The sequence below is a fragment of the Stegastes partitus genome, unplaced genomic scaffold (assembly GCF_000690725.1).
Source record: "Stegastes partitus isolate 25-593 unplaced genomic scaffold, Stegastes_partitus-1.0.2 Scaffold1709, whole genome shotgun sequence".
In the NCBI taxonomy this organism is placed as follows: Eukaryota; Metazoa; Chordata; class Actinopteri; family Pomacentridae; genus Stegastes; species Stegastes partitus.
This window is the reverse complement of record NW_007579440.1, coordinates 56,924-83,408: the sequence shown is the minus strand read 5'-3', so window position 1 is coordinate 83,408 and position 26,485 is coordinate 56,924. Positions and strand designations below refer to the sequence as shown.

The 26,485-nt window shown below is 39.2% G+C and overlaps 1 protein-coding gene across 1 annotated transcript in view; it reads left to right on the top strand.

Annotated features, from left to right (window-relative positions):
* LOC103372191 (receptor-type tyrosine-protein phosphatase gamma-like) overlaps positions 1-26,485 on the top strand; it is a 123,209-nt gene that overhangs the window by 55,795 nt on the left and 40,929 nt on the right. The window contains exons 5-10 of the mRNA XM_008301767.1: positions 6,832-6,940; positions 7,384-7,433; positions 9,535-10,315; positions 17,344-17,497; positions 21,757-21,849; positions 23,607-23,698. Coding sequence (XP_008299989.1) covers positions 6,832-6,940; positions 7,384-7,433; positions 9,535-10,315; positions 17,344-17,497; positions 21,757-21,849; positions 23,607-23,698 — 1,279 coding nt within the window. The remainder of the gene's footprint in view (positions 1-6,831; positions 6,941-7,383; positions 7,434-9,534; positions 10,316-17,343; positions 17,498-21,756; positions 21,850-23,606; positions 23,699-26,485) is intronic.

Genomic DNA, 26,485 nt, shown 5'->3' with positions numbered 1-26,485 from the left:
AAATGTTATTGTTATTGATTTGGCAAATGAAAAACTTGAACCACTAAGTCCTTTTTCAGACACAATGATTTTAAAAAAAGGATTTAGTATGGCCTCATTTGGCCTTGATAACAGCTTGCATTCTTGCTGGTATTGCTTTTATGTACTTTTCAACAGTCTCTTTTGTTTTGAGTTCCAAATAGTTTCTAGCTGTTCCCACAGACTTGCTTTTGAGGAAACTTTGTGCGATCAGTCTTTTAATGTACTACATCCCAAATTTGTTCAATAGGATTCAGATAGGGACTTTGACTTGGCCTGTCCGTCAGTTCCAGAACTCCAGATTCCTTTTTTCTTGCTCAAATAATCTCTGCACAGCTTCGAAGTTTGATTGGGCTCATTGTCTTGTTGGTATACGAACCCACGACCAATCAGATTCAGTCCAGAAGGGTTTCATGATGCAATTCGATGTTGTGGTGGATGTTCTTGTTCATGACACTGTTGATTTTCACTAGTTTGCTCACACCATTTCCACAAATGGCATAAATGGTATACCATAATGGAAGCTTCACCGTGTTTCACTGTTGTTGCAATGCATCTGGCATCAACACGTTCTCCAGCTTTCGTGTGGACATAAACACATCGATGCTGATGAAAGAGTTTAAACTTGAACTTGTCCTTCCAGAGCACCTTCTTCCAGTCATCAACAGTCCAGTGTTTGTGCTCACTGGCAAATCTGAGGCATTTCTGGATGTCTACAGTCCTCAATAATGGCTTCTAGCAGATAATCTTCCCTTTAAGCTTTGTTCCATCAGTCATCTGTTTGTGGTCATTCTGGAGATTTTCTCAAACTCTGATCTAGAAACATTCATCTCTGCCACAAGATCAGAAGTGGTCGTCCTTCTCTAGAACTTAAAATTTTAAGGTGTCTGAAATCTGCTTCAGTTAACTTTCCTTTCTTGCCTCGTCATTGGCCTACCAGTCTTGCAACTGACTCCAAAGCATACTTGACCACACTGATAAAACTTTTATGTCTTTCCCTATTTGTCTCAGAGACCATCCAGCACCATGAAGTGCTTTAATGTGGACTCTTTCATTTTAGTGACCTCTCAATGGTTTACCATTTTGAACAGGAATGAGGAAGTTCAAACTAAATTAATCTTTTTTTCATCTTTTTATTAATATAGGATGTTATAATAACAATAATTACAATTATATAAATGAATTATTACAGAAGCATAAAAAATGATTTTGGTAATTACCAGTGCTGGTAGTTTAGGGCAGCTGTGGCATAGGTGTTACACTGGGTGGTGGTCTAGTACATTTGTTAAGCACTGTATATAATGACATAGTACATTTTCTGTAAAACATGAGACCTGTTTAGTTCTAGGACCATGCATTCCCAAAACCCACCATCCCACCAGTCAGGTCAGTCTATCCTATTTGGGGTTTATTTTACATCCCCCTGAAACTGATACACTGCAAACTTAAAACATCTGTTATTTGGTTAAGGTGATTAACCTTGATTTGCCCTTATTGCTGTAATGCACACATATTTTAACTGTCTAGTATATTCACAGATTAGATCTATAGATCACTGGACAAATTACTTTTTATTTAGACTGTGAAACTACTGAGCCAAAGTCAACTTTATTTGCTTTAACTGGAAATTATGAAATTATGATAAACTGATGGCCAGATGCAGTTGCAAGGGGTGGAAGCATGTGTAGAGTGTGTTTGCTAACATGTTGCCAACAACACAGAGGATTTTACATCATCCAAAGTATGGTCAAGAGGGCCTGAAAAAAAATCTGATACCTTGTTTTAAAAGAAAGCTGTTTTGATATAAACCATGAGCACTGCATCATTTATAATGTAAGGATTTGTTTGTGTGTTTGATTAGCAAAGGCCCGTCACACATGCAGGTTTGGCAAAATACAACTTACTGTAAGAAATAGTTCAGCATATGTTTTAATAAAGAACTTACTAATTAGTGTGAGGACAAAGTTTTTAAACACAAACACAAAAATTAAAAAAACAACATGCCAATGCATCACAAATTAAAACAAACTCCATCAGTTCAATTACAAATTGTCTTATCCAAAGCCAAAATGAGCTCAGACATAAGGAACAGACAGGAGGTTTCATTCCCCTTACATTGTGGTCTTCTAGTCAACTAGCAGAATACTAATGCTAAGCTGGAGGAGATGCAGGGATGCAAGGATACAGGCCTGTCAGCCTTAGCAGAAAGCATGACCTTGGGCCAGTGGCTTTGTGGGAAAATGGGAACAGAGCAAAAAGCAATCAGAGTGCCCCCTGGCTGTGGAAGCAGCCTCAGCTTTTAAAACTGGAAATCAGCCATGACAAGAGATGGAGGCAGAGAGGTGGGATGTGTTTTATGTTCCCATCATTAACTCAAGAAACAATTCCTCCCTCTGAAATCTACTTTGCTCTCCCTCCCCACCCCCCCTCTTCCTCATGCATGTATTTTTCTCATATACTCTCCTCATAGGGCTGCAGGGTGGCGCAGTTGGTAGCACTGTTGCCTTGCAGCAAGAAGGTTCACGTCCCGGTGGGGGCACCGGGATCTTTCTGCGTGGAGTTTGCATGTTCTCCCCGTGCAGCGTGGGTTCTCTCCAGGTTCTCCAGCTTCCTCCCACACAGTCCAAAAACATGTTGAGGTTAATTGGTGATTCTAAATTGTCCATAGGTGTGAATGTGAGTGTGCTTGGTTGTCTGTCTCTAAGTGTAGCCCTGTGATGGACTGGTGACCTGTCCAGGGTGTCCCCTGCCTTCGCCTTAAGTCGACTGGGATAGGCTCCAGCCCCCCCGCGACCCTAGTGAGGATTAAGCGGTGTATAGATAATGGATGGACTCTCCTCATTTACCCCAGATAATTTTCTTCCTCTGCCTGTTAGCCATTTTATTTTGCTCTTACCTCTCATATTCCCCCTTGATGCCTTTATCTAGGTCACAACAGGGACTAGGATGGCTTTAGGACCTGCAAATCCCGCACATGTCCTTCTTGTCACAATCAGTATAGAATTCCCATGTAATAAAATACTTGGACTAGTTTACAGTTCATACCACTTGTGAACAAGAGGGTAGCAAATAAAGCAAACTGTTTCCTAACTGGATTGAATCAGCAGAAATCCAAGGAGTAAGGGAGGAAAGGTGTAGAAATCTAAAAAGCTAGACAGAGCACAATAATGTAGCTTGTGAAAAGGATACTAGTGCAGTGGATTAATGATCTTCTCAAACACTAGCCATTTGGAGTGAATGGACATTTTATGTACTTTCAATGAGAAAAAAAAAGGGAGTAAATTATTATTTCCGGCATTTTTAGGACTTCACTGTGCTCCTATAAGCCCCCTAAATTAATGCTGCCAAGGTTCTCGAACAATACCCAGTAAATGGCAAGTGCAGTATACAACAGAAATGAATTTACCCCTGTTCAATACAATTAAAATGTTTTACAAGTCTGAATCGTAGCACCTTAGAGTAGTTACTTACATACTTGAAACCTGAACAATATTGATCCACAGTAGGTGTTGAGAATGTGAGTAGGATCCAAGGTTGAGGATCTAAATGCAGACACCAACAACAGGTATAAAAAGAACAAAAAATAATTAAGTAAAATTCCTCTTCTGCCATCTACAGACTGGGAGTCATCTTGTCAGACAGTTTTTTTTTTGTATATTTACTGGATTTCCATTTATAAATGTCCTCTCCCCAACACCTTTATCACTCATGCAGCTCCATCATTATGCTGCCACCTCTGCGCTTCACTGTTTGGACTATGAATTCACCGTGGTGGTGTAGTCCTGGCTTGGTTCATGCCAAACATGCTGGACCTCATCTGAGCCAGTTTTGGTCTTTCTGACCATAGAATGAACCCCCATTATGAATACCAGGACTCAAGATTTCCCAGCATTGTAACTGGGTGATCAATGTTATTTACTTCAAATGTCAGTGGTTTTAATGTGGTGGTTAATTGGTGTAAGTGACATTGCACTGGGATGAGGTCACTCTGCTGTATGCTGTAAATAGATTGTCTGAGAGCATATCACAAATCTATCATGTTTTCATGTGAATCTGGGACTAGACAGAAAGTTTAAGTATTTAGCAAAATTTTTTATCAGAAGCAAAAATTTCTGCCATGTAAAATAGGAAACCCTTCACTGCTGTTTAGTTTTTATTGAACATGCTAATTCCTTTTTACAAAGGTCAGCTTTCCTTGAGTTGTATACGACTGTTGAAGCAGTGACATTCAGCTAGATTTGATCTCACCAGAGACTTAAATCAACCGGCAACCATTGTTTACCTTAAATATGGGTTAAAAATAAAAATGGGCCTCAGGTTTGCAGCAGAATATTGCTCACTGAGTAACATTGCAACAGTGGGAAAAATGGAATCAGATTTGAGTGAAAGTTTCAGAGGTCAAATTGTTGCTATAGGCAAAGATCTTTTTTTTTTTTTTTTCAATTGCTGAAATGAAGGTTTCATCTGGTAGTGCGTAATGTGCCAAACCACTTTGTGAAGTCTGCATCAGTTGTAGTTGCAGACAGACCAAAAGTGAGAACACCATCAGAAAAACAACACATCCAGCTATGTTCACTGAATGTTAGAAAAATAACTTCATGGAGTGGCCAAGAAGCTGAATAGTTAGTGTGTGCTGAACTCCTGATTCAATCCAGCCTTTTTTTTCTGCTGCTGCTGATGTCACTGTATATCAAAGCCTTAAAATGTTTACATGCAAACTTTTGATACACTCATTTCATCCATATTTGAGGGAAAGAGTCAGCTGGAAGTGTGAATCCTCCACTGTGGCAGTATGAACCGCAACACTCACACTGACAGTGAGCTCATAAAAGTTATGAGTTGGACTCAGGTCTTTTTTATATAGTCCCCTTGTGTGTTTGTAGTGATGATACTTAGTTTTCCCCGAATAGGTACATAGACTAAAGGACTTGTCTAGCAATTCACAGATCACATTTGAAAATGTATAGCTAGTCTGATTTTCAGAATGGTTTGGGTCTCGGTTAGGACACCTTGGATGTGTGGAGTTTGCATGTTCTCCCAGTGCAGCGAGAGGTTCTGACTAGGTTCTCTGGCTTCCTCCTGCAGTTCAAAAATAAGTTAATTGGTGATTCTTAATTGCCCGTAGGTGCTTGGTTGTCTGTAGCCCTGTGATAGACTGGCAACCTGTCCAGGTGAACCTGCCTTCATCCTGAGTCAGCTGGATAGGCTCCAGCGACCCAAGTGAGGATTAAGTGGTGTACAGATAAGGGATGGATGGATTCAGATTTGGTGTCCACCAGCTCCCAGAGGAAACTTCACCATATTTAGCTTTAAATTATCCACTACATTGCAGAACTGAACAAAAACAGTGAATGAAAAAATGCTAAAATGCTTTATAAGGTTGAGGGGACTGTAGGCTTGGTGATGATTCTGTTGGTTCATAAACAAAACAAAATTCACATTTTTACTCGCATTGAGTAATAAAAGAAAACCAATGTCCATCCATCCATTATCTATACACCACTTAATCCTCACTAGGGTCATGGGGGGCTGGAGTCTATCCCAGCTGACTCAGGGTGAAGGCAGGTTCACCTGGACAGGTCACCAGTCTATCACAGGGCTACACTTAGAGACAGACAACCAAGCACACTCACATTCACACCTACGGACAATTTACAATCACCAATTAACCTCAACATGTTTTTGGACTGTGTGGGAGGAACCCGGAGAACCCGGAGAGAATCCACACTGCACGGGGAGAACACATAAACTTCACGCAGAAAGATCCCAGTTCCCTCACCGGGACGCGAACCAGCGACCTCCTTGGTGCAAAGCAACATTGCTAACCAACTTTTTTAAGTTAAGTAATTAGCAGGCGGTGTTATTGACATATTGAATATCATCGTGGTTAAATGTCTCTTCCTGACTGACTTATTTTACTTTTTGAAACCATAAACAGAGTACGTCAAAATGACCACTGTGTAATTGCACTTAGGTGTCATTTTTAAGAACTGTCATATAATACCTTTCAACTGATGAATTTGCTAAACATAGTCCAAAAATTAGACTTCAGTTAAGTAAACAAAAAATGTAGTCATAGGGGAGTAGTACCATTAAGACAAGAAAGAAATGGAAATGGATTTGATTTGATTTGCAACTTGTTTTGATCTTTTATTACCACCTTCCTATGTCATGGAGATAGACAGCAGAGCCATTGCACAACCATTTGTATATTTTATTTTTCTGCTGACAGTGGTGGCAAGTGCAGTAGGAATGATATTACAGAGATACAATAGTGTGCTGACCCTCACAGTAGCTTCAGTAGGAACACTGGACTACACTGGCCTACCTGCATACAAGGCTGTAGCACTCCAGTCTGGTTTACGTCTCAAAGTTTGTCCAAAGATAGCTTTTTAGTTGTTCTGCACATTTGGTGGGATTGTCACCTTTGCCTTTGTGCAGACCTGAGAAATGTTTTTTTGTTGCTATGGGCATCGTATGTGTGATACGTGGTTTCTGCAGCTGTGGATGTGCCAGTTTTAAATCTACACCTGACAGAATAACTAGGAAAATTTAAAAAGTTAAAAAAATAAAATAGACATGTTTGGGTTTCAATTATAGCTTTTTTATTCATGAACACTTCTGCATCACTATTTTAAATGATTCCTCATTTTAAAAAAATCTTCCTTCATTATGCACCCCTCTTAATATAACTGCACAGTCCTGTAACTGAATTAACGTGATTCATGATAAGTTTAGAGGGCTAAAACAGACCTGACTTACCAAAAGCAAACCATACTGATTTTCTTTGTGCTTTTTTGGGTTGTCTTCTAGGAGGCTGTCATTTCTCCCGTCTCCCCTGATGTACTGTACCTGTTTCGAGTCCAGGCTGTATGCGTGAATGACATGCGCAGTGACTTCAGCCAGAGCATGCTCTTCAGAGGTAACACAGAAAGACAAACACAGAACTCTTCGACCTCAAGCGCTCATTAATTGCTGCTACATTAACTGTGCTGTTATCCAAACTGTCAGTGAGCATCAGCTATACATATTGTCTCACAAATATAGAATTAACAGAGTAAACATTCCTGTTTTCATAATATCACAAAAATGTTCATGTTCAGTTTGTTTATGAGAGCTGCAGCCTACAAGAAAATAAAACAAGCAGACATCTCAAATGAAATGAATTGTATTAATTTCGCCTAAATACATCCCATTTTTGACTCCCCTATCAAGTATTTAGTATCTTTCATTTACTTTATGTCATCTTGTCATGGCTGTATTTACTTTGCACTCATGGATGTCTTCTAGACGCTCATTGACGTTTTCCACTGTCCAGTGTTTTATTGTTGCATATTGAATATATGTTTCTTCCCTGTGTTTCAGCTAACACCACCAGGATCTTTGAGGGGACAAGGATCGTAAAAACTGGAATGGTAAGGAAAGCAGATGTGACTCTATTGTCATTTTACTTTTTGTCCAGCAGAGAGCAGTATCTGTATTGGCTTTAGTCTTCCTTGTGCTGTCAGGAAGGTCTCAACAGGACAGGCTAAAAACAGGCTGATTTAGACAATACAAAATCATGATATTTTAATCATTCTGTTTTTGTTTGTTTGTTTGTATTTGTAGGAAAAATATATCAAAATTCAAATCTCTTCGTACAAATCATTTACATTCAAAGGAGACAGTTTGAGTATATCATAATTGTGCCTAAATCTGTTCTGACAGCCTTTTGTTTTGTTTAATTTTATACCCTCATCTTTCTTTAGCACGTATAGTACCAATCAAAAGTTTGGACGCACCTTCTAATTCAATTGTTTTTATTTATTTTTGTTAATTTTAATATTTTTTAGATTAATACTGAGGACATCAAAACTATGAAAGAATGCATATGGAATTATGTTGTAAAGAAAAAATTGTTAAACAAGTCAGAATGTGTTTTATATTTTAGATCCTTTAAGGTACTCTTGGCATTCTCTCAGTCAGCTTCATGAGGTAGTCTCCTGGAATGGTTTTCCACCAGTCTTGAAGGACCTCCCAGAGGTGCTGAGCACTTGTCAGCTGCTTTTCCTTCACTCTGCGGTCCAGCTCATCCCAAACCATACAGATGTCTGCTGGTCAAATGTCCATTCCTTTTGTTTCTCAGCCCAAACAAGTCTCTTCTTTTTGTTCATCCTTACGAGTGGCTTCTTTGCAGCAATTCCACCATGAAGGCCTGATTCATGTGATCTCCTCTGAACAGTTGATGTTAAGATTTGTCTGCTACTTGAACTCTGTGAAGAATTTATGTGGGCTCTAATCTGAGGTGCTGTTAATTTGTGATTTCTGAAGCCGGTTACACGAATGAATTTATCCTCTGCAGCAGAGGTAACTCTTGGTCTTCCTGTCCTGGGGTGATCCTCATGAGAGTCATTCTCATCCTAGCATTTGATGGTTTTTGTGACTGCTCTTAAGGATACATTCAAAGTTTTTGACATTTTCTGGATCGACTGACCTTCATGTCTTAAAGTAATGATGGACTGTCGTTTCTCTTTCCTGGGTTGAGTGGTTCTTGTCATACTATGGATTACAATAGTAGTTAAATAGGACTATCAACCGTGCACTAACCCTACCTCTGCACAACACAACTGATGGTCTCAAACAAGAAGGCAAGTAATTACCCAAATTCACTCTTGACATGGCATAGTTGTTAATTCAAATTTAGTTAGTTAATTCATTCCAAGAGACTACCTCATGAAGCTGTGGCTACTTTGAAGAATCTGAAACATAAAACATATTCTGATTTGTTGAACAATTTTTTGTTAACAACATAATTGCATATGTGTTCTTGTATAGTTTTGATGTCTTCAGTTTTAATGTACGTTGTAGAAAATAATGAAGACACATAAAAACCATTGAAAGGGAACGTGTGTCAAAACTTTTGACTGGTACTATTGAGTGAACTTGTGAGCACAAGCAAATTTCAAACTTCAATTTGTGCATCAAATTAGCTTGTAATATTATTTATATCAGGTGCGTGTCATACAAAACAGAAAAATGTATTGTGGCTGGAAAATTCTGAGACTGTTCCCTGCATCAGTGGCCCGATTTTGAGCTGCAACATTCAGACCTCAGCAAGCTCCAACAACCAGTTTGTATGGCTATTCTTAGGACTTTAGTCATTTTATCTCTTCTTTCATGTAAAAAGTTTTCTTAAAGTTTAAATTTTCTTCTTAAAGATTATTTTCTTTCACTTTAACCATGTTGGTTTTAATCTTGTGATCCCTTAACTGTTGCTCCGTCCTGACATATCATCAAGGTGGGGGTAGCAGCTTCACACACCGTAAACATGCCTCTTAACGGGACCATACAGTGTTTACTTCATTAAAGCAAGGTGTACTTGTGACACCTTGTCAATCTTTATGCCTTTCGTAGATCGGAATTTTGAGCAATTCAACTCAAATGTATTCACCAGTGATTCAGGAGATGACAGCTAAACTCAGGAGAAACAACAACTAATGATTACAAATCCTACTGAGTAACTTATTTCTTTCTCAGCCAACAGTGTCCCCAGCCTCCTCAGCTGACATGGCTCCCATCTCCTCTGGCTCGTCTACTTGGACCTCCTCCGGCATCCCCTTTTCTTTCGTCTCCATGGCAACAGGCATTGGCCCATCCTCTAGCGGCAGTCAAGCAACTGTGGCGTCTGTGGTGACCAGCACTTTACTGGCCGGCCTGGGTTTCAGCGGCGGTGTCATCTCCTCTTTCCCCAGCTCCATTTGGCCGAGCAGAGCACCCACTCATAATCCCACCCGTCTACGCCAGACCACTGAACCCAGTGAGTCCACTAAAGATGCCACTGCCTCTGCCTCTGCTGTCACAGCAACCACAGCCAAGGATAACAGTGAAGCTGGGGTTAAGGACAGAGAGAACACCAAGGGTCAAGGAGAGGATGGAGAGAGGGAACGAGAGGATAAGGATGAGGATGAAGAGGAGGAAGATGAAGAAAAAGATAAGAGGAAGGAGAGGAAAGAGTCAGGTGGTGTGGGTATAGCAGGGAAGAAGAACAGCAGTAAAGTGGTGAACCAGCCATCCAGTGAGAACCTCGACTCCACTGTAAAGGAGAAAGAACAGACTGAACCAAATCCAAGTAAACTGTTACGTGGCAAAGAAGATGAACTGGAAGTGTACACACATAATACACTGGACTCTAAACCTGTTACCACCACAGAGACAGCCAGTGAAACTGCAGCTTTTTCTGCACCTCCGAACTGCACAGTGACCCTTAGACTTGGCGCAGATGGAGACCAGAAGCAATGGCCTTTTTCCTTCCATACTGGTGAGTCAATGTACTGTCACTGAGTTTTGATAGTGCAGGAAGAAAGCTGGGAATTTGCAAAACATCCAACAAGGAATGATCAAGTCAGAATATTTGAAAGAAATTCTAGAAACAATAAACATTGAATCTGTGGCTCCCAGGTCCTTCTGAAGAACCTCACCAACAAAATGGTCAAATTTCAAAGTGTGGAATGGATAGAACTTGTAAAGCCTATATTGAGTTTAAGGTCTTCAGTGTGGTAGGGCAAGGATACCTCTGGTCTTTTTTGTGTAATAATCAAAGATACATTATTACCAAAGTTGTACAGTAACAAAATCTTTTATTCAAACACCAACAGTGTCACTATTTCTGCTGTCTTGTTTCAGTGGAACGTGGCAACAAGACATAGAAGAGTGACCTGCTGTGATCATAGTTTAATTCTCTCCTTCACTATCCAGTGGTTATGCAGTCCTATTTAGATTCAGATAAAGTGGAAATGTGGGGGGAAAATGTATATATCAACTGGATCTAATAATTTATATGACACTTTGCAATTGATGGCCTCACAGAGCCCAACTTCAACCTCATAGTTTTCTTTACTAAAACTGAAAGCCACATCTGAGGCAAAGAATCAGGGCTTTGACTGCATCCCTTTTTGTTTTCGAGAAGCGTCTGTACAACAGGATAACTAGACTGAGACTAGTGATACATTTAGTCAGTGTGAAAAAGTTGTCAAGCATAATTAAACTGGAGTTTATAAAGTGCTGTAGTGGTGACCAATTGCAGTGATTTAGAGTGTGAGTAAAGTTCCAGTAAAAACTGAGCGCAGACCTTATGCTTACCCTTCTGTATTACCACCACTCATCCTCCTCTCAAGGCATTGCATTGGCAATACATTAGCCAAGCAAACACCATTGGACATTGAAACAATTTCAAGTGCTTTGAAAGATAGCTTAAGGTGCAAGACCTGACATTATTTTGCACAACAGCAATTGTCTGATATTCCTCATAAATGTTTTCTTTTTTCTCTTTATCAATGCACATTTTGCAAATGTTTTTCTGTTTTTATTTCTAGCTTGGTCTTAATGTACTACTGTTCCATCTGAGCAAACTTGATGTAACTTGTTGTAATATGGTGGTGCCAGGGACACCTCACAAAATGGATTAACTGTATAACCAACTGAGGGCAGGAATCAGTGCTTTAGATACAGTGACATATACATCATCTTAACCATCTGGAACTCTTTTCATTATCATTCCTATATAGGATAGTGTAGCACTTTACTTGGTATTATACATGACATCTGGAGACATGGGGAATTTTCCAGACACTGCTTTCATTTACAACAAAGTACAAGATGACAGGCAAGACATACCATAATCAGATAACAAAACTAATTTACCATAAAGGCCCAGTATAATGTAAGTGACCGCAATCTCTTTAGATGCACCTAGAATGTCCATTATAGTCTTTGATTTTATTGTGAAGGCACATGTGCTGAAAACTGTGCTTCAACAGTTTGGGTCTCATAAAGTCACATTAGATAGTTAGTACTTAGTTTTGAACTAATTGTGTATTTTTCCATTGCATTTCACAGGGAATTTTTTACTTTTTGTTTCACCACCTATATTAGACAGCTGGTATTATTAGTTGTTTGGGAGATAGCATTTTACTTGCAAATAATAAATGTAGTCTAGTAACACAGAGAGGTCGAAATAAGTACTAGTTCCACAAAAAAACAACATCAGCATGCAGATTAGATGAATTGATCAGTACTAGTATTTTATTAATGCAGTTTATTGTCCAGTAGACAACAGAAGTGAATACACCACAGTGCAATATCAATTGTCAAATGATTCAAAATTGTATAACCTTACATTGTTTCTCAGTTGAACAGTAAGTATTTGTTCTTATGTATGTTCAAAATTAACAGTTTAGATTTACTATAATACCAGAGCACACAGAAGGAACCTGATGCAACAAAGTCTTTCAAACTTTTACTACTGAGGTTCAAACCTTGCTTTTCTTTCAATACTTCATATGTCCACCTTTATTTTTGATGACAGATTCAAGCTTCCTCATTATGAAGGAGACCAGTGTTGGAATTTATATAAAATAAATTAATGTAGAGATGTTTCGAGGTGTTTCCAGCTACCATTTGCTGGAGGGGTTTTGTTGCTCTACTTTTCTCAAAAAAAAAAAATACCTCAGAAGTATTGTATTGAATTCAAGTCAAGTGACCCACTTGGCCAGGTCATAGTTTTCACTTTGTTCTTCTTTAAAAACCCTTGTGTGATTTTGCCAGTGTGCTTTGGGACATTGTCTTGCTGGAATAGTCTTCTTCGGCCAAGCTTCTGCAAACTGGGAATGATTTTGTAAGCCAGTTTTGTTTTTTTTGGTATATCCACAGGCATTCAGGGGCTATTTATCACCAACATACCATTTGCATTTATGCAGCCCATATTATCACACTACCACTTCCATGCTATACTGTCAGGACTGTGCATTCACTGTGGTATCCCTGGTGAGGTTTATATAAAACATGCTGGATCCCATCTGAGCCCAACAAATTTGTCTTGGTGTTTCACCAAAGAATGTGCTCCCAACATTCATAAGGCTTTTTTTCATGTTCTTTGGAAAAGTTTCTCTTGACTTTTTGTGCCATCCAGGTGTTGATGTTGTGTAATAACCTTCACACTATCTAAGCTGTTGCTGTATGTTTCAATAGTAACCATTACATTCTGGTGTTCACAGTTCATTTTGTAACCATGTTCAAGCACCAAGGCTGATAAAAAATCACAATCCCACTTCTGTTTCAATTACCACAGATTTTGTCGTTTGTGTGTCAGTGATCACTTCTGCAGCACAGTTTTTACTATGAGGACTATATTTTTAATAGCATCTTTCCAAATTACTTATTTTTGATTGTTCATAATATGAAGGACTCCACTGTCAACTTAGAAATAGTGCAATTATTTTAATGTGATGCAATTTAGAATCATTAGACATTTAAGGGAGTGTGTGTTGGACACTGTGAGTACTACTACTACATAATTTTACTTCAGCACTACATCAGTGTACTTTCCCCACCACTGTCAATCTCTTAACTCGTTGTAATGTTTAAAAAAAGGTGAGGTAATTTAAGGTTAAGGCAGAAGGCAGATATTAGGCTGCATATTGGGGACCCTGACTCAGCAGCCTGTGGGAAATTGATGTAAAAGCTAAAGCAACCAGACAGAATAGAAAAATGAAGCTTACCTTGTCACCATAGTTTCCTTCTTTCTACACTTAACCAATCCATTTTCTCACTGCTTTTTGTTCTCCTGTAACCCTGCCTTTCTCTACTGATCAAACATCATTATTTTTTCTTATTACTTTTGTTTTGATTTCTTTAGTCCCCTCATTTCCTCTTTTGGTCCATCTTCTTTGCTTTTCTTCTGTCCACTGCCCTCCTTCCTTTCTCGCACTCATTCACCACCCCCTCATCCCCTCTCTGCCTCTCCCTCTCTTCTTGTTCTGATCTGAGTGCTGGCCTACTTTCAAACATGGCAAGAGGAGATGGGGCTTGGAGGCTGGACTCAGCTGTAGGGAAGAAAAAAAAAGACTCTGCTCCATTTATAGTTACATGAGTGCGTATGGTGTGTGTGTGTGTGTTTGTGTCTGTGGTTGCTTGTGTGTGTGTTACGTGTTTGCATGTTGCAGGCAAGGGTTTATTTTTTTATTTATTGTATTTTTGGCAGACCGCTGTAATCGTACAAGAAAAGCAGAAGGAGAAGGGAATAGGCAGGCAGCATCTCTGGGTCTCTGTGTGCGCTGTGCATATTTGTGTGTGTGGATGTAAGGGAGGAGATGCCAAGTCAGTGGCGATGCAAGCCAGCTGTGGTGCAGTGCAGGGGCCCGGCCTGATGTAGCGTTCGGCTCCAGGCAAAGCTGCAGATTGAAGGCCATGGGGGCCGGCATCAGCTCCAGCAACATCACGGCTGCAGCAGCTGAACTGGGTAGGTGGTGGTGGTGGTGATAAAGAGGACTAAAAGGAGCAAATGGTTCAAATTATCCTAAGCTGTGTGTTGTTTTGATGCCATTATGTGGCTGCACTTTCTCAAACAGAGAAAGAGGATATGTAGATCTCATTGTAGGAAGGTGGCTCACCTGGGACCTGGCCTGGCAGCTCATTGATCTGTATTATTTTGTTTTGTTTGATGGCTTAATGTGATTGCAGCACCCCTATAGTTAGATGAAGTTAAAGGAACAGGTTCTTTTTTTTGGTGTGTGTTTGCTGTCTTAAAGCATGAGATGGTCATTTTGATTTATCTTGTTCAGGGATAAACAGGGTCCTTTATGTGCTAAGCCTACCTTTGCAAGTTCAGGCTGCCCCAATTCCACATTATGCAAATTTTAACAGTATGTATGGCAAAGTGAACCAAAGTAAGTTTAACAAATGTTCCAGCGGGTGTCAGTCAAACTTTAAAATGCTTTTGCTAATATAAAAATGTGCTCCCTATTTTACTTTGTGAATAGTATTGCTGTTTTAGTACACAGCAAGAGCATGTAAACTTATTATAAAGTGACATTTGAAAAGATTTTATTTTGTCGGTTTTTCAGTGTAAACACAGCCTCGTGTCATTGCTTGCTTGACAATTCAAATAGGTCTTATTGGTGGCTGTTTCCACTGGTTTGAGAAACAGTCACGGCATTGTAGCTAGCATTAAAAATAGGGATGTCTTCTTCCTACATAGCATGCTAGCTACATCCATGAAATATAGTGACAAATAAATAAGCACCAAAAGCTTAAGAAGCTGCATTAAGGTCATTAGTGTGAAATTCATCAATCTGAAATATAAATATTCCTATAGCTGCCAGCAGCAATAAAAGAAGAACACATTGCTACATCAGATAAAAGCAAAATTTTAAAATACTAAAAAGTGTAGGAGTTAACAATGAAAATCATAAATAAGACAAAAAGAAAAATTACAATTAAAACACTTTAGTAGTTAAATTAGAAACACTGACAGTTACAATCAATAAGAGCACCATTTAAACCTTGGACTAGTTTGGTATGGTAACAGATTTTCCTAATGGTGTGTCCCATGACTGTCTTCTGTGAAAAGTCTTAAAGTGTAGTGACATAATGCATCTCAAAGTTTGACAACTGAACTAGCTGCCTGTATATGAATAAACTTTTCTTTTTAATTGTTATTATTTCACCCATTGTTACGCCTGTTTCAGTAACTGATTCAACATGTCACCACTTGCATCTGTGGTTTTTAATGTCAACTAAAATTGAAAGGTTAATATTGTTTTATAAGAAACAGTCATACTGTTTCTTCAGTGGAAGAAAAGAAAAACAAACTAACGAAAAAAAATACTCCTCTTTCCATGGTAAAGATGGTGTCAGACCACAAATACCTGAGGGCTCATTTGTACAAAAAATATCACTGCATATCTTTCCTGTATATATTCTCCTGTAGGGATCTTGTTCAACCTCTGAGTAGACATGCTATGATCCATCCCAAATATCGATACACAGAAAGTACAAACTCTACAAAAAAGAGCTTGTAGCATGTGGTAAATGTGTAACAAACAAGGTGTATTTTAACCCAAATCACAATCCTTTTCTAAACCTAACCGAGTAGTTTTGGTGCTTAAACATAACCAATAACAGGACAACAACAAGTAAAGGAAAAGCTAAAGAGAGACTTAAGTAATAATAATAATAATAATAATAATAATGACAATAATAAGCATGGTTTGAGATGGGACTTTAAGTCCCCTGTGTAGAAATCCACTGACCATCCTGCATACACTCAACGACAAAATTAAAATCATGCCGACATCACCATTAAAGGGAAAATGAGGGCCTATTAAACCTACTACAAGGTGGAAGAGATCTGTACTGGTCTTTGTGTGTTTGGGACACTGATATACACTGATGCAGATCATTTATTGGAATGGTTACATCCAGACTGGGTGCTCCAGGTTCTCTGGTTTCTTCTGCCACCAAACCTATCATTTTTGAAAATGATGTGTCAAATGAAAATCACAACATTATTGGTTAGGAAAAGCTAAATAAAAACTAAACACACAAAGTCAGTCTGAATAAATGAAGTAAAAGAAAATGGCACTATAGTTCCAATTTTAGTTACCCAAAATTTACTCTGGGTCAATATTAAGTATGGAGCTTTGACACAGCTAAAGACTGAAAGCAAACTGCAAACTACGAGCTTAGTTCCATCAAAACACCTTCTTAAAACTCTAATCATCAAGACATCTGAGATTGTTCCTTTATAGAACATAGTCACATTCTTAAAATGCGATTTCAGTGTATCAAGTGATGCTGTCATGCTTGTTGGCACTCACCAGCACTGATGTACTGTAAAAACAGCTTATGACACCACAGCAAGCACACTTTGTACTTTGCAGTGTCTGGTCTTTGGTGTGTGCCACAAAATAAAAATCTGCTTGAAATAACAGGAACGAACACAATCGATGCCAATCGATGTTTGCACTGCACTTGTTTTAGTCACATGTTTAGTGTATGGAAGCAGATGCTTATTATTACTATCCATCAGCAGTGTTGATTTTGAAAGTGAACATAGAATACACTTACTGGATCTCAAAAGGAAAATGGAACTTTAAGAGTGCATTTTTCTGTCAAAACTGGTTTTGTCTTTGCTTTTTAATAAAACTGGTTCCAAAACTTGTGATAAATAGTACAGCAATTCATATTTTTGCCTTTTCATATGAATGCAATATATAAAAAGCTTGAGCCTTTGATTATTCATGAGTGAAGATGAAAGTGATAATTATTAAACCACGACACCACCACTACTGTTCACTGTCTTTCATCTTCTTCTTTTTTACAATGTCATTATCATTTTCACTCTAATCCAATCTTTATTCCCACATATTATTAATTTACATTCCTAGTTAATGTTCCTCTTTAATCCTTTTGTTGTCAATGGCACCAAGTCAAAACCTCTCCTGTTGTGGCATCTGGCTGTCAACTTTATGTCTTTCCCTCACTCATTTTTCCTCATTTTTCCTTCAGATCGCCCCAACACAGCGACCAACCTGACCCACCAGGCGAGGCCTGCATCTGGGGTGGGACTGGGTCGTGTTGAGTGGCTGGTACCTTTGGTGGTGGTCTCAGCTCTGACCTTCTTCTGCCTCATCCTGCTGCTGGCTGTGCTCATCTACTGGAGGTGGGGTTAACAGCACACTCACGAGACAAATATGTTTGTATGTTTGCAGGTTGGGCAGGTGGTTGGATAACTGGAAGGTTGCACTTGCTAGCAGATTACTGCATTTGTTTATGGCAGAAGATCGGAGAGGAAAACAATGGTATAATAGAATATATATAAATTATAAATATAGAAATTATCATTGTTGTTTACCTCTTCACACACTTCACCTGTGGAGGGGCGGGGGATGGAAACCTTGCCATTAAAGGACAATCCGCTCTACCACCTGGGCCACAGTCACCCCTGAACATGATACATAATGTAGCAAGAGCTTAGTCTATCATGGAACACAGATATTTTGCATGGAGGGGAAGTGTTTTGCTGTAATTTTGGCCTATGGCTAAGCACCTAAAATGTATGACCTTGAGTTTGACCTTGACCTTTTGCCCAGGGTCAAATGTCACATCACCAATATGGGTTCCTGTGTGATTGTAATACAAAACTATGTGTTTATCTTACACCTTTTCCAAGTTATAATGGATAAATTTAATAATAATCTATTAATTATAATTTGTGATGATTTAAGACCTTCAGTGTGACCTTGACCTTTGTCTCAAGGTCATGTGTTACACCACCGGTTTATAGGCCTCAAATGTCCTCCTAAGTTAGTAAACTAAATTCATGTCTTTTTGTGCATTTTCAGTTATAGAGAGTTGTTTTTGGGAAATGCGACCTTTGACCTCTGTAGCGGTCACCAATGAATGTATTGACCCAAAAATCTAATCACTCCGAGAAGAGACCATACTAAGGTCATATATGAAGTTTCAGATTCAAACTCCTCTCCTGTAAAGCGCAAGACTGTTAACAGTCGTAATAATGTCATTATACAGATTCAGATTTGTCCAGCGGGAGGGATTCCTTGATGGTAGGCCTAGTCTCCCCAGGGCCCACCATAACAATCTAGGAGAGAGGTGCACTTGCATTACTGTTTGTGTGGCTAACACTTTGGTCAGCTAACTTGTCTATAACTCCATCTCATTAAACAGTAAGTAATCTACAATACATTTTCTGACAGTTACATCACATCTCTTTTCTTCTCCATTATCAATACATTTTAAAATTCCTCTGTGATCAAACATCTCTCATCTCTGTGTGTTTTTTGATTTTAGCAAATGGCTGCAATGAAACAAAGAGTGAAAATTTTAAAGCGGTCTGAATACTTTCCGCATCCACTGTAAATAAATAAAAATAAATAAATAAGTGGTAATATATGCTAATGCATAAATTAGGGCCTGTTCTTTTTATATCAGCCAATTCACTCCATTCTAAATTTGTCCATCACTGCAGCCTCATACTACACAGTTTCATGGCAGACACTGGGAGTCCTTTATTATGAATTAGTCCTTTGAGCGATGGTGCTGAGGATCCCAAATCTTTTGTTGAGTTAATTAAAGATTAGTAAAATGATTTTAAAAAATACAAAAGGTATTACGTGAAACCTCCAGGGAAGATTATTGTTTTGAGAAAACAAGTTTTCAAGATAATATTTAGCACTGTTAATAGGTGTTTAGGCATTCAAATTGCACTCAAGGAAAAGTATATCTTATCTCTTTGTCTCCTTGAGACAAAACCAAGTTCAGATACATTGTGAATCTAAATCATCTGGTTTTGTATGACAGAATCTTTTTAGGACTGCTTGATAGTTGCTTGGCTGGTATGTGTTTGCGTGTGAGTCCTGTAGATATGTTTTTTCTTCCTGTAACACAGCATATTTAGACAATCTCCTTGTTTGCTGTATCATACATATAGGAAAAAAAATACAAGATTGAAGATTAAGCTTTATGAGTGACATACACAATTATACGCTGTACAATGTGCAGTGAAATGTGTTTTGTATCAGCATCCAGTTTCAATAAAAAGAAACATAGAATTTTTTTTAATGTAAAAAATAAAATAAAAATAAAAATAAGTGTTCAAGAAATATGTATACTTTATGTATATATACAGATACATACACATAAATAAATCAATAATAAATGATAAGTAATAATAGTAGTAATAAATAAAGCAAGTGGAACTGTTATGTTACATAAGGTGCATGTGTAAAAGGTGTCAAAGGTGTAAAAGGTGCCTGTGTGTATTGCACAGTCTGGTTTAAAGCTCAGAGTTGAGCAAACGGATGGCCTGAGGGAAGAAACTCTTCCTCATTCTCTCAGTGGCAATCTTTATCAACGATAACGTCGGCCTGACGGCAGCGGGAGAAAAGAGATGGCTAGGCTGCTTCAGGATCTTCACAGTCCTTGACCTCCATTGTCGGGTGTAGATGTCCTTCAGGTTGGGGAAGGTGGATCTGATAGTCCACTTAGCTGAACGGAACACCCTCCTCAGGACCAAGAAGTCCTGCTTGGTGCAGCTGCCCATCCAGGTGGTGATGCTCCTGCACAGGATGCTCTCAGTGGTGCAGATGTAAAAGTTCCTGAGCACTGTGAGAGGGAGCTTGAAGTCTCTCAGGCGTCTGAGGTAGAAGAGACGGCCTCCTTCACAGTGGTCTTTATGTGAAGTGACCAAGACAGGTCCTGTGTGATTGTCACACCTAGGTATTTAAAGCTCAGATAAAGATTATATAACCATTCAGCTAAAATAAGTTAGGAAAACAGCAGTGTGGTTGTTCAGTCGAACCAAAAGATCACTCATTTATGGCATGTGGAGAAAAGCAGCATATAATAGCAATATCGACACAATAAGCATTTGGTGACATATGTTTGATAGGGTTATTGTTTTGAGTATGTTTCTGATCATGTAATTTCTGTTGATGCCAGAATGCACCAGCTGGTGTACACGTGTTGAGAAAGTATGTGTAAATTACTTGTACACACACACACACACACACACACACTCACTCAAACACAGCCCGGGCAGCAGGTGCTAGGTGTGTGTTTGGTTATTTGAACCTATTGTGGAGCAAAGTTCAGGTCACAACCCCATCTTGCACACTGATCCCACCCCCCTGCAGTTCTATTGGCCCTCCAGTGGTAGTTGGTACCACCCTCATTAACCAAATGTGGGTGGCCTGTTGCAGAACTTTACTTTTAGATTCTATAATATATTGTTAAGAGGGATGTTAGACCTCAAATGGTACATGGTACAACATCTGGAAACATTGAACAGTGTTAGAATCCTGTCGAATCCATTTGATTCCAGCTGTTCATCAGTGATAGAGTTTGGTTCTTTGCTAACACAGTCTGCAGGTGATGGGATATGAGGCATCAGCAAAATACTTTGCCTTTGTGTTGCAAAGCTTGTTATAATCATTTGTCAAAGTAGCTGAATCTAGCCGGGGGTGGCTGTGGCTCAGGTGGCAGAGCAGGTCAGTCAATGATCAGAAGGTCGGCAGTTCGATTCCTGTAACCTGTGTCATGGTCGTTGTGCCTGGTGTGAATGCATATGAGTGGATAGGTTTGAGGTGGTGGTTGGAGAATGGCAGCCACACTTCTGTCAGTCTGCCCCAGGGCAGCTGTGGCTACAACCGTAGCGACCACCACCAGAATGAATGTGTGTGAATGAATAATTGACAGTGTTAAGTGTCTTTGAGTGTCTAAAAAAGCGCTATGTAAATCTGATCAATTAGTAGTAGTAGTAGTATTCAGAAATACATTAGAATAAACCCAGTGAGTGGGCTATCTAATCTTGTCTTAATTTCTTAAATATTAGATATGTAGAAATAATAATTGCTGTGTCTTTTTCATGGAATTAGAAATATGAACTTTTTCTCTCATTTTTTGTATTTTGTGACTTACCTTTTTTTTGTGACATCATTTTTAGGCATTGGACTTGCATAGCTGTCTGTGTTACTGCTTCTGACACTGATTCACTAACTTTCTAATATTCATGAAAAATATTTAGTAGTAGAACCTGTTTTAACAAATGTCAAAATATCAAAAATCATACTCTGTAGTCAGGTAGTCCAAGTGTTTAAAACACAATGAAAAGCAAACTAAATGTGACTTCCGCTCAGCTTGCAAACAGTTTCACTTGAACTACTGCACTATTTTCTCAGATGTGTCCCATGTCCCACATAACTTGAATGCATCATGACACCAGCTGGTCTAACACCAGGAAGTTGCATGACGTTGACCTGTGTGGGTGTGTGTGTGTGTGTGTGGGTGTGTGTGTCACACAGAGAGAACAACCCCCTTCTTGCCTTGTTAGGAAAGCCTTCTTCCCTCCCCCCTGTATTCCCTCCTTCTATCCCTCCATCTCCGCTGTGCACTTGCTCTCAGATCATGTCAGCAACAGCATGCGACAGACCGTATGCTCTCTCTTCTGTTCTCTAGGATGAACGCTCTTTGCTCTCTGCTCTGTATCAAATACAGGTAGGGAGGGTCTGGACACACACACACACACACACACACACACATATTTTGTTGCAGGGGAACTTGAGAGACTGTTGTCACTGTAAGCTGTAGAAGTAGATGAGGACACAGTATGGGATATGTAGTGGCAGATAGTGTCAGTAAATGTCGTCTCATTCAGTTGGTAAAAATAACACCAAGCCAAATTCTAGTCCGTCGTCTTGTCATAGAAATTAAGTGTACAGCTCTAGGTCAAAAAAACTGTCAGAAGAAACAAGAACACAAATGAGCGTGTGCCTTCAACTGATCTTATATTAACATTATGAAGAAGATACAGAAACTAAGCATGCTTCATGAATTTTTAGTTATCTCTGGTTTATTGTAAAACAATTGTTGCTTCACTGCACTGGAGCATATATGACAATCAGCAGTGATGTCTTCTCTTTGAAAGCTTCCCTCTACGATAGAAAAACACACCTGGACTGAAGCACATTCTGTGTGAGTCTGAACCAACAGTTGAGACTTTGACAGGAGGGTACTCGGCTGCTGACTGTAACAATGCAATCTGTATTCTCTTTTTCTCTCCACCTCTAAACATACACACACACACACACACACACTCTCTCTCTCTCTCTCTCTCTCTCTCTCTCTCTCGGGTACGTTCCATGATACACTTAGATTCACCAATTGTGACATTTCATATCCAACAACAATGATAGACAACAGTCAGTGTAGCAGGTTGACAGTATGTATGTGACCTTTGTTAGTGACACACATGTCCAGCCTGCTAAACAGTAGAGTGTTTCACTGGTTTAGTGCATTTACATCCTGCAAAAAATTATACCACTCAGCTTAAGTAAGTTAAGTTATGCAGGATAATTTGTTGGTTCACATTATTGATGGCTCTTTCACAGGCTGATGACCACATGAACTGTGATGTCCATTCAGCAAGTAATAATTAGTAACAGTAATCCAAGTGGCTGCACAATAAGTCGTTTATATGAATTTGGGCATCAAAAATCAAAAGGAACATTCCAATACTGATGATGCCCATAGTTGAAACATAGTCCACATAGTCATATTGCTAAAGTGTGTGGAGCAATACAGGTCCAAATTCTAGCCCCCCCTTAAATGTCTTACTTTGGGAGCAGAGTGCAGACCAAAAATGATGAGAGTCAGACGAACATGTCCATAAATAAACTGACATTGGTCATCCCACTCACAGCAGCTGTGGCTCAGATGGTAGAGTGGGTTGTCCACTAATTGCAGGGTTGGCAGTTCGATCCCTCACCTCTCTGTGTGTTGGTGTGTGAATGGATGAATGTGAAACACACTGTGAAGCACTTTGAGCACCACTAAGATAGAAAGGCACTGTATAAGTGTAGAACACTTACATTTAAGAACCTGATTTTCCTAAACACAGTCACTCACTATCTGTTGGTGCCTAAACCTCACCATCAGCAAGTGAAAACCAAAATTTGATTATGTGAGGGTCCTGCATCTGACTCATATTGCTATCCCCCCACCTGACACAGACTTTGCAGCTTCTCCAAACTGAAAGTGTTTTCTACTGCACCACATTCTTAGCTTTTGAGGAGAAAATACATTTTCTTTTTGAACATAAATGAAAATGCAGAATAGTTTTATAGGAATTTTTTTTGGACATGGTTTGTATGCCAGTAAGTTATTTAGTATTTCAGCTCATACCACCTTGAACCAATCTGTAGCAATGCGTAAAAGACATTGTTGAAAATGTGACCTCCCTTTCTTTATGTCAGGCGGTGTTTCCAGACAGCCCACTTCTACGCGGAAGACAGCAGTTCACTCAGGGTGGTACCCAATGAGACAATTCCTGTCATCCCCATCCCAGGTAACAAAAACCCACAGCACTTTTCACATTTATAATCCCACACAAAACATAACAATAAATACATAAATAAATCTTGTTGTGCTCCTGTGCTGCTATACAAAGCCAGAGGAAGACGCTTCACATCAGAACTAAATATTTTCATCTATTTTTCTTTTAAAAAATGGCTGTTCTTGAGCCCTATAACTAGGCACGAGCAGTAGTATGAATTCTCTGAGTTGTACAACCCCATTTCCACCCGTCTCTGTGGATGTTTCTGCTCAGTATTAGTTAGGTGCTTGTCTGCTCTGTGAGGTTCTATGTTAAGGCTATTTTTACACCAAGGTCCAAGATTATAACCCAGGTTTAAGGCCCTACCAGTTTTGTCTTCAAGTGATCAAAGAGCCTGGATAAGCAGCAACAATCCAAATTTGGGCTCTATTCACAGCATAAATCATTTAAAGTACTGGATACAGAATGTTTAATATCTTGCAATAGAAGAGGGTGATGGTAAAGAGAAGAGAGAAAAGCAGATAGAAATCAGACAAGCAATGCATAAGACAACACTAAACACTGTGGAAGTCGGAGAGGCCAGTAATTGCAGAGCAGAAACTAGAGCTCTTTCTAGAGCCAGAGATATCTGCTGAGAGAACAAAACACAAACTACCATAGAAAGGAACTATAAAGTTAGTAGCATGCAATGGTGGCATATACATGTATGGAGAGAGAAAGAGAAGAGATGGGATGCTCAGTGTATCATGGGATGTCCTCCAGCAGTTTGTAACAATAATAACTGATGGTTCAGAGTCACCTGAGCCAGTCCTAACCATCAGCTTTATCAAAAAGGAAAGCTTCAAGTCTAACCTTAACAGTGGAGAAGGTGTCTGCCTCTTAAACCCAAACTGGACGCTGATTCCACAGGTCTTATAGCTACATGTTGAATGTAATACATTATGCATAAACCGGCTTAGAGTTAATTGAATACAATATTTGATGAGACTGTACAGCTATGAACATTCCATTATTGAGTAAAAACAAATCCACATATCTGAAGCATTCCATAAAAAGAGAGAAATATGTTTTTATTGTTGTATTGTGTGTCACTATGAATGTCAGAGAAAGATGGATGACACTGTTCAAACTTTCAGTTGTGGTTGCCTTCAATCAGAAAAGTAACTGTGAAGAGTGAGAGAGAGAGAAAGAGAGAGATTCTGTGCCAAGTTGACCAATTATGTACCCTCACATATAGAGGCTCGACTAGGTTTAAGAATGCTTCTAACTGCTTACCTCTGAGCCTCAGACCGAGGATTTAGATCCAGACAGGCCAAATCAATTAAAAGCTTGCAGGGCCTCTTTACAATCGGCCTTGTCTGAGTCCAAAGACCTCAATTCACACTAGGGCCAGTGTGCCCAGCATGGTAAAGTCCATCACAGTATACCACTGAGCCTCTTTCCCACCCCCGTGCAGAAACAAATCTGGCTCCCTCAATTAAGCCCTTTGAATTTACAAGTAATCTTACAATAGTTTTTTTCTGAGAACCCTGGGTTTGGGTAGGAACTTTTGCAGACCCAAGGAAGCTACATATCAGGAAATAGCAGGCAGGGATGTGACATATGACCATATGTTAGTCGTGTTATTTGCCTCAATAAGTCCTGACCAAGAGCCTTGCACATCCCATAATCCTCTTTAAGCTTGTGCTGGATTTTAAACTGTGCAAGCAGCAGCCACTTACTACAGCACTTTCCACCTAGCATATGCATACACATGCACACATACATGAGGTGCCCCTGAAGCACACAGGGTTAAGGTCCTTGCTCAGGGGCCCAACAGCGGGTTAGGATTATATAAATCCCCAACCTTCTGATCAGTAGCCCAGATCTTCAAGCACAGAGCTGCCAATACCACCATTGTATCATAGGTCTACAGAGAGAGCGAGATACAAATCTGATACCTGTCTTCAAGTGATGTCGCATGTGTCCGTGTTGTTTGGGGCAAAGGCTCCAAGTTTTGTTTTGTTTTGTTTGTTTGTTTTTTCAAAGGTGGTAAGTAAATCAAAATATTAAGGCAAATTTAGTGTATGTAGCTATTCAGTTGCACATGTGACATGTAAAGGTGGCATCAATACAAAGTCAATAGAGAACCAAAACAGAAGCAAAAGGGTTCATGTCAGGTAAACTGATGACACGTCCACAGTGATACATTGACACGACCCTGGGTGATAATGGGAATAACTATCAGTTGCACCCTTAATTACTGTGGCCAGGACTTCATCAGGAATCCATAAAGATAAGTTATGTGAGTCACATTGTTAAATATGCTATGTTTATTGATACATACTGTATTATAGGAGAAAAGAAGAAATATGCTGGAGACAATACCTGCCATGTTCAATTCCATTCTATTTATATAGCACAAAGTCACAACATATGTCATCTCACCATGCTTTATATAGTAAGGTCCACACCTTACAGTATGGGCATTTTATGAGATTTTTCACAAATCTGCCAAGTAAATCGTTACCAAACAACTTCTTCACCAATATGTTTGTAAAGGTGTAATTACATGCCTTAAAATGTTGAAGTTCAACTCTCGTGGGAAACCCTGAAAAACACCTGCTCAAGTTAGAGTACCAATAAATGATTGACGAAAAATGGATTTTACAATTTCTGTGTGATGAATATTTTAAAAAACAATATTAGCAGACCTGGTGAAACTGAAAGATGAACTTAAAACACTGTCTGAATCAGTGCAGTGTTTGTAAAAATGACATTTCTTCTAAACTGGTATCTTCACCCGCTGACTGTGAAAAA